Source organism: Salvelinus namaycush, chromosome 2, assembly GCF_016432855.1.
Source record: "Salvelinus namaycush isolate Seneca chromosome 2, SaNama_1.0, whole genome shotgun sequence".
NCBI classification, from domain to species: domain Eukaryota; kingdom Metazoa; phylum Chordata; class Actinopteri; order Salmoniformes; family Salmonidae; genus Salvelinus; species Salvelinus namaycush.
This window is the reverse complement of record NC_052308.1, coordinates 16,563,431-16,578,565: the sequence shown is the minus strand read 5'-3', so window position 1 is coordinate 16,578,565 and position 15,135 is coordinate 16,563,431. Positions and strand designations below refer to the sequence as shown.

General features: G+C 42.7%; 1 protein-coding gene and 1 pseudogene across 1 annotated transcript; one reads left to right on the top strand and one right to left on the bottom strand.

Annotated features, from left to right (window-relative positions):
* Positions 1-4,828: 4,828 nt before the first annotated feature.
* LOC120020520 lies at positions 4,829-9,170 on the top strand (annotated as a pseudogene).
* Positions 9,171-10,938: 1,768 nt separating this feature from the next.
* LOC120028169 (kelch domain-containing protein 7A-like) lies at positions 10,939-13,296 on the bottom strand. The gene is made up of 2 exons (XM_038973376.1): positions 12,941-13,296; positions 10,939-12,772 (listed from the first exon to the last, which is right to left on the bottom strand). The coding sequence occupies exons 1-2, from the start codon at positions 13,294-13,296 to the stop codon at positions 10,939-10,941; spliced, it is 2,190 nt and encodes a 729-aa protein (XP_038829304.1).
* Between the last annotated feature and the right edge of the window lie 1,839 nt (positions 13,297-15,135).

Sequence of the window (15,135 nt, the reverse complement as noted above, 5' to 3'; positions counted from 1 at the left end):
GCCTGTTCCCGAAGGAAGCAGTATATCCTTCGCATCGGGATCGTCAGATTCATGAAAGGAAAAAAAGGATTCTGCTAGTTCGTGGTGAGTAACGCAGTCCTGATGTCTAGAAGTTATTTTCGGTCATAAGAGATGGTAGCAGCAACATTATGTACAAAATAAGTAAAAAAATAAGTTACAAACAATGCAAATAAACAATAAAAAAAACACAATCGGCTTGGGGCAGGTAAAACGTCTGCCTTCTTCTCCGGTGCCATCTTACAATGCTCAATGCTGTAATCGCTGCCAAAGGTGCTTCAACAAAGTACTGAGTAAAGGGTCTGCATACTTATGTAAATGTGATATTTTATGTTTTTATGTTGAATAAATTAGCAAAAGAAAATTAAACCTGTTTTTGCTTTGTCATTATGGGATATTGTGTGTAGATTGAGGAGGGGGAAAAACAATTTAAATAACTTTAGAATAAGGCTGTAACGTAACAAAATGTGGAAAAAGTGAAGGGGTCTGAATACTTTCCGAAGGCACTGTTTATCCAAAGTATGTGGACACCCCTTCAAATTAGTGGATTCGGCTATTTCAGCCACACCCCACACTTATTTAGGCTTGCCATAACAAAGGGGTTGAATACTTATTGATTCAAGACATTTAAGATTTTCATTTTTAATTCATTTGTAAAATTTCGAAAAAATATAATTCCACTTTGACATTATGGGGTATTGTGTGTAGACCAGTGACAAACAAATCTCTTTTTAATCCATTTGAAATTCAGGCTGTAACATAACAAAATGTAGAAAAAGTAAAGGGGTGTGCATACTTTCTAAAGGCACTGTAACTTGGTTAGTCTTGGTAGGCAGATAGCTTGTTGTATATGCTGGTTGTTAGCTTGCATAACAGATATGTGTATAATTGTAAGAGACACTTCATGTTTTATGGATAATTTTTACATTTACATAGTGGCTGAGACTGCTAATGAATCTGATCAAGCTCTGAGGCTGATATTGAATCAGATCAGGCACATATCAGTTATGCAAGCTAACAACCAGCATAGATAACTATCTGGGAGACGAGTTTGCCTGTCAGGCATCGTTCAGGGCTTAAATGGTTATCGTGCATCTGAACAAATGAATGGATGATGCTTGGTACTTTTGATTATATTGTGATCTCGACAAAACACCTTTTGTTATGTCGTGATCACCAAAAAATGATCTTGTGATCTCGACAAAACAACTTTTGTTATGTCATGATCATGATATTCCCTTATGAAAAATTCAAATTGGATTCCCATAGGAAAAATAATTCTCGTTGGAAATATTACTTTGGATTCCCATTGTGAATTAGCCCCCCATGAACACTTAAAAACCATGAGATTGTAATGGGACTCTCATTGGAATCCAATGGGTTTCCTATTGGAAATTAACAAGAATATCATTGGTTTCATTGTATTACTCATATTCCCATTGGATGTTAATGGGTTATTCATTGTTTTGTTGTGTGGGTATTTCATGGGATTTATTTAACATTGCCATAGTATTAGAAAAGATCATCTAGCACAAAAAATGTTAATTTTATTTTATTCTGCTTTTGGCTTCAGTTGGTTGACAACGTCCTTTTGCTTGTAGGCCATGGCAGTCCATATTGAGGCCTTGTCCAACCCCTCAAAACATCTCTGGAAATGAGGTGAAATTAAAATAAAACACAAATCTTAATAATGACAAACACTACATGAGCAAAAGTATGCGGACACCTGCTCATCGAACATCTCATTCCAAAATCATAGGCTTTGCTGGTATAACGGCCTCCACTCTTCATGGAAGGCTTTCCACTAGATGTTGAGACATTGCTGCAGAGACTTGCTTCCATTCAGCCACAAGAGCATTAGTGAGGTCGGGCACTGATGTTGGGCGATTAGGCCTGGCTCGCAGTCAGAGTTCCAATTCACACCAAATATGTTTGATGGGGTTGAGGTCAGGGCTCTGTGCAGGCCAGTCAAGTTCTTCCACACCGATCTCGACAAACCATTTCTGTATGGATCTCGCTTTGTGCACGTGGGCATTGTCATGCTGAAACAGGAAAGGGCCTCCCCCAAACGGTTGCCACAAAGTTGGAAGCACAGAATCGTCTAGAATGTCATTGTATGCTGTACCATTAAGATTTCCCTTCACAGGAACTAAGGGGCCTAGCCCAAACATTGAAAAACAGCCCCAGACGATTATTTCGGGTTTTCAAGTGAAATGGAAAGAGAGCCTGTGAAGCAACTTCCGATTTTGGATGTTAACAAGGCGACACTCAATCTTAACTCCTCTACATTTACTGGATTGGTTGAACAGTGCAGAAGAGAACCTCCTCTGACCAGTATGTAGGAGATCTAGTTTTAGGCATTTCCTTTACGCCTGCTACGTTAGGTTAGAATAAGTAAAACTCCCATGAGCTTTTAGGTTATATAATTCTGGCAGACATAATTACATACTACTTCGTGTGATAAAAGTTAATTGTATTCACAATGAAGATGGGGGACTGTGAAGACCCCTGATGTATTGATATATCACTTGAAAAACATCTTTCTCTGTGACAATACAGAAATGGGTCAGTCCCAGAAACTTGTCAAGTTGGCAAATAGAGACCTGTATAAATACCTTCTAAACAAATCCAGTGAATTCATGGGCTGCCGACAAGATTCCAGTATGTGATTTTTGGCCCAGGCCTTGTCACTTTTACTGGGTATAGCTGCTGAATGGAGGGCTTTTTCCAGAAACTGTGATGGGTTTAAAGAACAGCTTCACAATGCGAGCTTTATACTGGGTTCAGATTCTCAGAAGAGGGCTGAGACTCTGTGACAGCTAAAAGGTTGGCTAGTCCTAGAACACAGCTCCAGTTGCTGTCATTTTCTTGCACATTTCACAGAGCTACAAATCACAAGGCATTGAAATAAGAGATATATGCAGTACTAGTCAAAAGTTTGGACACACCTACTCATTCAAGTTTTTTTTTTTTTTTTTGACTATTTTCTACATTGTAGAACAATAGTAATGATATCTAAACTATGAAATCACACATATGGAATCATGAGGTAACCAAAAAAGTGTTAAACAAATCAAAATATGTTTTATATTATGAGGTAGTCACCTGGAATGCATTTCAATTAACAGGTGTGCCTTGTTAAAAGTTCATTTGTGGAATTTCTTTCTTTCTTAATGCGTTTGAGCCAATCAGTTGTGTTGTGACAAGGTAGGGGTGGTATACAGAAGAAAGCCCTATTTGGTAAAAAGTCCATATTTTGGCAAGAACAGCTTAAATAAGCAAAGAGAAATGACAGTCCATCATTACTTTAAGATGAAGGTCAGTAAAATGTCAAGAACTTTGAAAGTTTCTTTAAGTGCAGTTGCAAAAACCATCAAGCGCTATGATGAAACTGGCTCTTATGAGGACAGCCACAGTAAAGGAAGACCCAGAGTCACCTCTGCTGCAGAGGATAAGTTCATTAGAGTTACCAGACTCAGAAAATTGCAGCTCAAATAAATGCTTCACAGAGTTCAAGTAACAGACACATCTCAACATCAACTGTTCAGAGGAGACTGCGTGAATCAGGCCTTCATGGTCAAATTTCTGCAACGAAACCACTACTAAAGGACACCAATAAGAATCAGAGACTTGCTTGGGCCAAGAAACATGAGCAATGGACATTAGAGCAGTGGAAATCTGTCCTTTGGTCTGATTAATCCAAATTTGAGATTTTTGGTTCCATTTAGAATTAGAATTTAAGGCACACATATTTAACATGGCTACCACAGCATTCTGCAGCGATACGCCATCCCATCAGGTTTGCACTAAGTGCAACTATCATTGTTTTTCAACAGGACAATAACCCAAACATACCTCCAGGCTGTGTAAGGGCTATTTGGCCAAGAAGGAGAGTGACCCGACCTCAACAATCACCCAACCTCAACCCAATTGAGATGGTTTGGGATGAGTTGGACCACAGAGTGAAGGAATAGCAGCCAACAAGTGATCAGCACATGTGGGAACTCCTTCAAGACTGTTGGAAAAGCATTCCTCATGAAGCTGGTTGAGAGAATGTGCAAAGCTGTCATCAAGGCAAAGGTTGGCTACTTTGAAGAACATCAAATCTAAAACTTTAAAACTTTTTGGGTTACTACTTTATTCTACATGTGTTATTTCCTAGTTTTGATGTCTTCACTATTATTCTACAGTGTAGAAAATAATACAAATAAAGAAAATCCCTTGAACTGAGGACCTGTGTCCAAACTTTTGACTGGTACTGTATATATTTTATATTTAATTCTGAATTCTAATGAACATCAATTGTTTTGTAAACAACAACACATTTATATGTTTTCAATTCCAAATACCATGCATTTTGTTGCCACATGTCTAGACTAGGGAACATGGTCTGCTATCACTCAAGCCATCACTGCCATCTACAGATGAACAGTGAAAGTTCAGATCCTTTGCTTCACAATAAATGTGATAGTAGTTTTCACTTTTAAAGGACATTTAAAATGTATTAATTACTATCCTGTGTTTATACAAACTAAGGGACTGTATATTCATAAAAATAGCTAATTGTGAAATATGTGTTAAAAATATCTAATTGCTTGAGTCCATAAAATACATTGAATAAAATAATGAATGTCGCTTTGTTACTGCCACTCAAAGTCACTTAGATAGAACAAGGTCAGAGCAGGGTGTACACAAAGTATGAGGGGCATGTAGGAGGGGCAAATAAAACCAAAGTAGCTGGATAAAACATTCATACCTAATGACTTAGCTATTTCTACTGTAGCCTACCTGGGATCACACTAGAAGCACCATGGACATCATCACTGCAATTTTAATAATTGGCTTTGCTGCCTTGATTGCTGCCTCCTTCTGATAATTGGTCTACTGTATTCTGAGCTGATGAATTCAGACATTCCTCAAGGGGTTGCAAATTGAGGGAAACTGCATGTAGTTCATGGCATGTTTGTTGGCATAGCAATTGTGGTGTGTATCTATCTATGGAATTGTTAGTGCTTATTATTTGATGTTTTCTGCAGTCAAATCACGTTCAAGTCTCTGAAAAAATAATTGATTTAATTTATTCCTTGGTGAAAAGAAAAACATCTTCGTGCTTGAATACTATTAAAAAGAGAACTCAGCTCTTTTAAAAGATGTTTGTCCTTTCAATGTACTCTAACCACTGATAAACTTCAATGGTGTTGATAAGAGAACAATAAATTACAAAAAGTCAGTCATTGTTCGGGTAAGGACACTCAAGCAGAGTTTTCACAGTACTGTACTGTAGTCCACCTTCTGGTAAAACCTTAACTGTGTCACTGGTTATTCATTATGTTGTTGCATTCATTGTTGCTTAGTGTGCAAGCAACAAGAAAAGCAAAGCTATATTGTGGCAATTGGAAAATATTTCACCTCACAATGGTTCATGTTAAATGTATTTCTAAGTTCGGCTGTCATCAGGTCAGGTTCCCCAGGTAGTTCAGAAGACGGTTCCTGGTCATTATAAGACCAGTTCCCCCTATACTACGTGTGACGGATCTCACCTTCTCTGAGGTGCCTGTCAGAGTGTATGAGCCCACAGCTGGCTCACTGGGCCTGAGGAAGGGCCTGGTGTATTTCAATGGTGGAGGATGGGCATTGGGTAATTTGGGTAAAAAGATAAGAAAAACATGATGTCTAGATAATGTTGCTTATTTATCTTACAATAGGGGCCTGCTCATATAAAAAAAGAAAAAAGTTTAATTCTCTGTTTACTCTAGTCTAACACTAATGTTCTGTTTCTTGTGATCAGATAATGCTGATGAGGTCTGCAGGCACATTGCCAAAGAGGCTGAAACCACAGTGGTTTCTGTTGGGTAACTTTTACTTTCTGACTCACTGACTCAAAATGTGCTTCCAAAGCAGATCAATACAGTGAAAAGGGCTGTGAAGTTGTCAAAGACATGTTGCTCCTTTCTCTACCCTCTTTAGATACCGGCTTATCCCTGAACATCAGTATCCCACTCAGCTGGATGACTGAGACTGCAACGTGTCACTTCCTGTCTGTGGCAGAGGCAGAGTTCGGGGTGAACCCAGGAAGAGTGGCAGTCGGGGGTGATAGTGCTGGGGGAAACCTGGCAGCCATACTGTGACAGCATCTGGCCAAGAGAAAGAATGGACATCTGCTGTCTCCCTGTGCCCAGGTTCTCATCTACCCAGCTTTGTAGATGGCAGATTTCAACCTGCCTTCATACCAGCAGAATCATGCTGGGCCCATATTGTTCTGTGGCCGGATGGCATTCTACTTCCTGCAGTATCTCAACGGGGACACGTCAGTGTGCCAGGATGTGCTGGAGGGGAACCACATCCATGCTGAGATGAGGCTGGCCTTCAAGGAGTGGTTTTCCCCAGAACACCTCCCTCCTGAGTGTAGGGTGCGGTGACACCGCCAGCATGTACACTCAGACTTAGACTACAACAGGGAGGTGTACCACAAAATCAAAGACCGTCTGGATCCGGAGGTGTCCCCGCTCCTGGAGGATGACACTGTTATCCGTCTGACCCCACCGGCCTTTATCCTGACCTGTGTGTACGACATGCTGAGGGATGTTGGGATCCTGTACAGGAAGTGGCTGCTGGACCTGGAACTGGAAGTCACATGGCATCACATGCCAGACCGCTTCCTTAGACTAATGGAATAAAAAAAATAGGCTGGTTAACCTTCCCATCTGCAACATAGGCTGTAGATATAACTTTAAACTACGTAAAAACGTATAAAAATTATATAGGGATTATTTCGAGATTAGATTTTTCATGTTCCTGGCAAGTGACTTTGTTCTGTTTACAGGCAAAGCTAATAAACTCCTACACAGCTTAGTACATATTTTACTCTTATTTTAATCAGTTAAGGCATTCATTTTCATTTCTACAGAAAGATGCATCCAATTATATTCATTATGATTTAAATTAAGACGTGTATTGCATGTATGAGCTATATGCTAACTGCTGCAGAATTCTCTGACATTCAAAAATACAGCACTATACAGTACTACACCAAGTGTTATCATAATGCAGGTCCTTTGCCTTCAATTTGCTTCCACTACTGTTCCACTATTCTGTTTCAGTCACAGAATGTTTGCTGTATCCATAGCAACCGAGCTCCTCTTCTTATGTCACAATGAGAGCAGGTGAAATGCACCATCATCCGTTCTGTTTGATCTAACTATGCTCTAATATTAGGACCAAACCAGCTCTTAATCAGCTGTATGTGACACCATGTGCAGTACCACATACAGTATGGGAAATCAGGAAAAGAGTTATGATAAATGGACCCAACCTGGCTGGAGAATAGAGCAGAAGTATGCAAACAAAGTTCTAATTGGCAACTGGGTGGAAGAGAAGTTTCAGGTAGGTTTTTAATCAAACGTTTATTTTGAGATTTTCAATTAATTGTTGTTGCTATCATGCATTGCCTGTGATGAATGTTGCTAATTCATCAAATAATGCAACATTTGGCAAGAGTCATCAAAAGTCATTATTAAGAGTTTTAATCACAGCAAAGCGTCGGTACAGCAGCCTTTCCTTTCGATCCAAATGAGATTCTCACAAGAAACACCTGCACTGAGTGTGAGAATGTGCTGTACCTCCTGCTTTCTGTAGCCAAAGATCTTCAACAAACTAGTTCAATGGCTGGTTTCCAATGGTTCTGCTGCTTCTCAGTCGGTTTGCAAATCTATACAAAAATAATTAGAGGGCTTCAGTTAATCTACATCAGCACAGACTCCCAGTGTGAGAGACTCAAGAGGCAGTCTAATTGCATTGACGCCAGGCAGGGCCGCGGGCTGCTGCTTCAGGTTCTGACTAGAGGGATGTCTTTAGAAATACTGTACAACAGCATGGATCGATGGTGAAGTGTGAGCTTTGCTGAGCTCATGCTTAAGTGGCTGAGCAATCCCTCCTCTCCTCCTCTCACCCCCTCCTCCTCCTCTTCCTGTCTATTTACCCTGTCTGTCCGAGACAGTTCACTCGAGAGTGTAAGACAGCCAACAGCACCAACCGTGCAGACTACCAGCCACAGAGGGACCACCGGCCAGACGTCATCCTCAGACGAGAGGCGCTGCGGAAAGCTGAGGTCAGTCTTACACAGCAGGATCATGATATCATTAGCATTAGCAAAATGCTAGTCAAGTTAGGCCTAAAAGTCTGTTAGAACAAAATCTAAACCTAGATTATTCGTATCCCCAGAGGTAATGAGCTAATCAATCAAAGAAACAGTGTGCCATCTGCCATTGTTTTAAAGCAATGGATGGCCAGTAGAATAGTGGGTTGCGGTGTGTTCCAGGGCCTTCCCGCTAAGCTGCTTCTCTCCCACCACGGCACGCTGCCCTCCCATTACCTGGTCACCCACTATGATGAGATGTATGGGCGCCAGGGCACCTCCACCCTGCCTGCCTTGCGCAACTGGCATCCAGACAGACTGGCGTGGACGCCAGAGAAGTCTGACCACCCAAGCTTGGGTAAGAGAGGAAGTCAACATTAGAATGGCCCCTTTCTAAAGCATTGGTTCCACCAAGTTTTGAGTGCAAAACCCATACGGAACACAGCACCTTGGTTTGACAAACCCACTTTTATATGGTAAAAAATCATCGCACAGTATGTTTGAATTATAAAAAGCTTGTATTTACTTGACTGTGGCACAGAAAAATGTCAGCTGTAATTACAAACTAGTCTCAAGTAAAGAAAAACCGGGAAGAACAAAGATGCAGTGTTCAACAATTAAAGTTCAGGCAGAATAAATGGCCTTGGATTGTTCCAAATCTGTCACAGATATAATTAATGACTGCAGCACTGTAACAGCTGAGCCCCCTCTCTCTCTCCCTCCCTTCTCCCTTCCAGCACCTCCAACTAACTTTGGCCTGGTGGAGTCTAGACAGGTCCGTCTGGACCAGCAGCAGTCCCCCCTCCCTGCGCTGAGTGTGTACAGGTCAGCGTACCAGAATTACCCACTCAGTGCTTTCTGCCAGCCCCGCTTCACCAGTGTGCCACGAGGCCACTCCAGTAAGCTCCATCCTGCCAATCGAATCAACAAGGACATGGATCTGAAACAACGGCCCTGCAGACAGGTCCCAGACAACTCAGTCCCCGCCAGCCTCCTCCCTCCCCTGTCTGTTGTGTAGACACAGAGCTCGGGCCCTGAGATGGCGCGCCACACACGCTGTTTCGATACTCCGTGCTCAAAGTGGTGCTGTTTGAGGATTTCATTTTTTATTAGTCTAAGGCATGAAAAATTAAATGAAGCAGAACATATGGGATATCAAAAAACGTGCATGCAGGAAGGGAAGGAGTGTCCGCAAAACACATCTGAACATTTAGGATAATCACATGCTAATTATTTTCCTCGCACTTAATATTTGCAATTCGCTGTTTCTAATAAAATACCAAAATACCAAATACCCTAGCCTAGATGCTTTGGAAATCAAAGAGAGTGTTGATGTCAGAGCTGACCTGGGTGTCCATATCAGGAGCTATGAGTGATGTAAGGCAAACTCTGAGGGGACCTGTCTAACTCCCATTCCATTAGGTGTTTAATTACAGGGAATCAAAGTGTTTAATTAGGAGGAATCAAAGATGCTTATATGTTTGATGGTCAACCATCTGTGTCTCTATTCTCCTGCTGCCTCAGCTAGTGCAGCCCTCTGCCCGCCTCTCCGTTACTCATTTCAATACTCAAGCTGATTTTTCTGTGAGTCAGAAAATGTGGGTAGATCATGTGTTATCAATTACTCCTTTGTATGTTTGGTTAGTCAGACCACATGATGGCGCTATAGCGACATGTCACACAATGGAATCCAAGACAAGGGTGCCGTGCCACTCTGTTGTTCTTAGTCTATGATTGCTCTTTGTGAGACAGCTTGATTTGAATGAAACAACTATTATACATTTAAACATTCATTCAAACATGTATATTGTTGATGTAATTATGCAACACATCAATTAACCGCCACATCTATCATCCTACAAATTCATTGATTTACTCTACAGTCAGACACGACACATCACACAGCAGAGCTCTGTTTGTTAAATTGCTGATGACTTATCATTGAAAATCAGTCACTGTCTGGAAGGAAAACATATTTAATTTAAATCATGATTCAACCACATGACTTAAATGCCAACACAATGCTGAACAAACTGCTTTCAGGTTTTTATTATTTTTGCATATTTCTTTCTTCTGCTGATTAATATTGTACAAATGTAACGATAAATATTTGTTTATAAAATCAAGAGTACTTTCATCACAGTCATTCATTATGTTGGTGCATTAATAACTTCTAATATCAACAATGTTGAAAACAACAGCAGAAGAAAACAGGCGAATACTATACTCCAATCTTAGAAGAGATTCAAAAGTAGCATTGACTATTGTTTATTGAAGCTCACATACAGTACATTATGCTCTGTCACAACCTTCTACATCATGTCATATTTACAGACCAACTGTGGATAATTGTATTGAGTCCAGTCCTGTGTGAGTAATGTTTGTAACCTACACAGCTGCCCACTGTGATGGATTATTATTATATCAACCCAGTACTCCAAAGCATTATGGTTGAGTGAATTAACTTAAGACTTGTTTATTAATTATTTTTACATTTGCATGATTTAGAAGTAACTCGGTAGTGCAAGGGAGGATGGAAATGAAAAGAACAAGCAGCTTTCACAAAAACATGGAGTTTCTATGGCAGTACACCCTGAATAAATCTAAACAAGCAGTAGTCTAATTACCATTAATGGCGTTAATATTTTACTTTCATTGCCTCTGATTAAGACAGCTGTGCTTCCCAGTAGGACACTCTCAGCTATGAAAATGGCCTTGGTGCATAAATACATGAGATACTCCCTCACTGCTGTGTCCTTGTCTGTGCTGAGGATAATCATTCCTGGTCACACACTTGTCTGGAGAGCTTTCTTATCAGGAAGTGAGAGTACAAAGGGGAAAAGGATGCCCTTAGCTGCAGAGAGGACACTCAAATCATCCGCTACGAAGCTCGGAGAGATCTCATCAGCCAGGAACCTCATGGTGAACTGGTGGCTTATGCAGTAGATGGTGTCGTCCACAACAACACACTGGAAGGCAGGGCAGTGGGCGAGGCGTTTGGTGCAGCATTCGTACCATAGTCGTGCCACGGTGTGGTAGCGGTACACACTGATGCCTAGCTGTGGGTTGACATCGAAGCGATACAGAAAGTTTCTTACGCCCACTATCTCGGTGGTCCTCATTTTGCTTCCCGTTATTGCGCTTTTCCTCCACACATTGGTTTTTGGGTTGTAGCGCAACAGTGTGTATCTCAGTGTTCCCCCTAGAACAAAGAGTTCCCCATTGCACACCGTGACATGATGGGCCACAGCAAATGTATCATTGGGCAGTGGGGCCACAAAAGTCCATCTGTCAGAGCGGGGGTCATAGCGCTCTACGGTAGACAGACACTCCCCTCCGATGGCATAGATGCAGCCCTGCAGGGCTGCCAGTTTGCAGTGGGGCCTGGACTCATTCATAGGACTGATCTCTTTCCAAATGGACGTTACAGGGTTGTAGCAGAACACTCTCTTGGAAGGTTTCATCTCTCTGTCTGCGCCCTGCTGGCAGCCCCCCACTGCTACAAATAAGTAGTTGTCCATAGTGCACACGGCACAGCCTTTGGAGATGACTTCCTGTGGGATGGGACACAATGGGTGCCAGCTGTCTATATAATCATCATAACAGTAGAGACCACTGGATGGCTTGTTGGTGGCTCGCTGCTCTGTTTTTGTCCCTTGAGGACTACTCCCCACCCAGTCCTGAGGGACCATGTTGGCTGCCACTAAGAACTGCCTTCCTCTCATTCGCTGTTTCTGAATCTCATCCCGCTCGCCTGCTCTCAGCATCCCATACAGACCTGGGTCCCTGAGGACCTGGAGGTAGTTGTCAGACATCACTCTGAGGGCTGCCTGCTGCAGAGGGGCCTGCCCATGCTTCTTAGACAGCTCCAGCACCTCCATGCAGTTGCCCAAATCAAGTTTGGCCTTTAAGCTCTCCAACTCTGAGCTGCCCATGTTTTCTGGAGGCAGATTTACAAATCTAGCCCCAGCTATGGTTTCTAGGCTGGGCTTCTCCCATGCACTGGGGCCCCTGGTGTCTGTGGTGGGACTGAGGGGACTGACAGGGCTGGGATCCCCTGATGAATAGGCCTGAGAGTGGGGCCTCAGCTGGGTCGAGGCTCTGGGTATCAGAGAGGTGATCAGGAGTTCTGAATGTTCAGCCGCTGTGAGGTAGCTCTCCTTGCGTATGAGACCCGGCTTGATGGGAGATGTGGGCTCCGGACTAACTGGGGAGAACGGCCTCTCAACAGGACTCTGCGGCAAAACCAGATCACGCATGATGATGGGGCTTAGGGACGAGGGAGGCTCAGTGAGGCTGCTGCCACGGCATCCAAATTTCACAGACTGTGAGTCCAGTGAATTCCCCTCAAACTGACCCAATATGGAGTCTGTGATGGAGTGCGAGGAAGATTCCACAAAGTATTCATAGATCTTTCCCCGCACAATGCTCTGGTCCCCAGGTCCTTCCATCACAAGGTTGGCATCCTCCACTGTGATCTCTGCCTTGGAGAGAAAGCTGGAGTAGGCCCCCTGGAGCCCCAGGTCCTGCCTCAGCTCTCTGCCGACCCCCAGCCCCACACTGCCCTCCAGCTTCTGCAGAAAGCAAGGGGATCGACGGCCCGATGGGCTGGCCAGCCCACTGTCATTAGGATCAGGGAGTTTCAAGATGGATCCAAACATACAATTATTGGTCTTAATCTCAGCCTCCTCAACAAACACGGGGATATCTTCCTCCAACTCCAAGCTGTTGTCCTCCTCTACATTTGATTCCTCTTGCAATGCAGCCATTTCCTTAGTGTTTGTGAACTTGTCTGCTTCTTCAATCTGGGTCACTTCTCCTTCCCCTGTCCCTGTATTGGTCTTGTCAGGTGTCAGGTCATCACTCTGTGAGTGGCCAGGCCGTTTGTCCCCATCACTTCTGGTGTCATGTTTGGCTGTGCTTGGAGGTCGCAGTTCCATCTTGCAATTCAGACAGGTTCCAATGGGTGCTTCAGTGGGCCTGTCTGGAGGAGGCCTCACATAGAGCTGGGGTTTAGCTGCTGTACCCCTGGAGCTGTAGAACCTGTAAGCCCAGGAGATAAGCAGAACAGCGGCCACGGAACACGTCAGCTTCCCCAGCAGTTGCATGTCGAACTGGACACCCAGCAGATCTGCTATGGGCATGACTAAACGGAGGAGTTGCCAAGGTGAACAACCTTTTTGTCTGGGTATTTATTTTCAGTGCTTCTTAGCCAATGGTAGCTGGTAACCTGCAGGCTGCAGAGGTCTGATGACTGTGTCTGTTCTCTCTCTTCTCTCTGGACAACTTGTAAACTGATACCAACACTATTTACATCTCTCGCTGCTGGGGCGGGGCAGCGGTCACATTCCACCTGCAACAGGTGATCATGTTTGCTCTGGCCTTCACTATGTCGTAGAGAACAGTCATACTTAGATAGTTCCAGTGTACATATTTACATTTATTGACTCATCACAAGATGAGTTTATCATGTTGTTTACTGAGTGATTTAATTAAGTGTTTGAACAATTTGGAAACTATATCACCACAAGGTTAAACACAGATTCAGACTATAGTGCTGTTGAGCCTAATGTTTACATGACTGTATTTGTAGGAGTGGCCTGGATCATATGTCTCTATTTCAGACCTATGTCAACAAGAAAATAATGATCCAGTTCAAACACATGACAGGCTGCTGTCTGCTGAAAACATGGTTTGACTAAGGCGTGGGAAAGGCTGATTGGTCACATTTAAGGACATCATGACCAGGATACAGTTGTTTGCACAGGCAAAACTAAAGATGAAATATCTTTCACTATACAACACACTATACAACACACTATACAACACATTGGTTTTGGCTCAGCTACAACAGGAAAAGAGGCCAGGGATCATGTTCTTATAGAAATGAACTATACATTAAAGCACAGACTTCTAAAAACAATGACTGTATGGTAATTTCTATCACACACCGTTATGAACACGTACTGTAAGACAGAGCCTCAATGCCAAAAAGGAATGTTGACTGTATGAATCTGACAATATCATCCATATTTATAGACTGCGTTGACATACAATACATACATCTCTGTCACCCTTGAGTCCTGTCACTCAGTCACTGCAGTTAAGCTGTCAAATTGTAATTTGTGTTGCCGATAACGACACGCTTGACCGAGGCCAGAGTCATAACAAAGAGCTGGGCCGGCAGCGATGCGATGATCTCAGGGAGGTGTGTCCTGCAGGGAGCCATTTGACCGGTGTCCTCTGTGACATAGACACTATTTGGCCATCTGATAGCATAGGCTCCAGATGCCCATAAAGGGATCCGGATTCAGCCGGCATGGTTAGTCGTGAATAATTCACTGGTGTCACACAAAGGCAGCTCATTCTCCTCACTGCCTCCGCCATCTCAGGTGTACCATTCAGGAGCACTGCAGAACAAAATGATTGCTAGCATGTGCAGTGTTGTATGGAGACACTTTCACCTCTTCTCCTCCTGTGATATGATATTGTGATAAGATATGGACAGGAAATGGGAAATGTAAACAGTTTAAACAGCCGTAACTTTTTAAGGTGAACCATATAACCATAAGGGTTCTTTTTGGAGGATAGGTGGAGTGTGTAATAGATTAAGATAAGGTAGGATGAGGGAAAAGTGAACTTGGTAGCTATACATGACTATCAGAGGGCGAAATTACCATAAGGCCATTCTGATTACAAGTTTAGCACTGACGTGTGAAAAGATAAAGCAATTGATGTGTATATGTGTATTTTTTTATGTACTTGTGAAAAAAATATATTGCATACATCACAAGCATGATTACATAGATTTCCTCTGTTGGCCATCAGATATGCATGCCCTACAAATATCCTGAACACGACACAAACACAATAGAGCCAGGATGTCACGCAATATCCATCATTCAATGTGGTGTGCTTTTATTTGGTCCACTGTCTCTTTTATCATGGATGAGCCTTCAATGAACATCCACATACAGTGCATT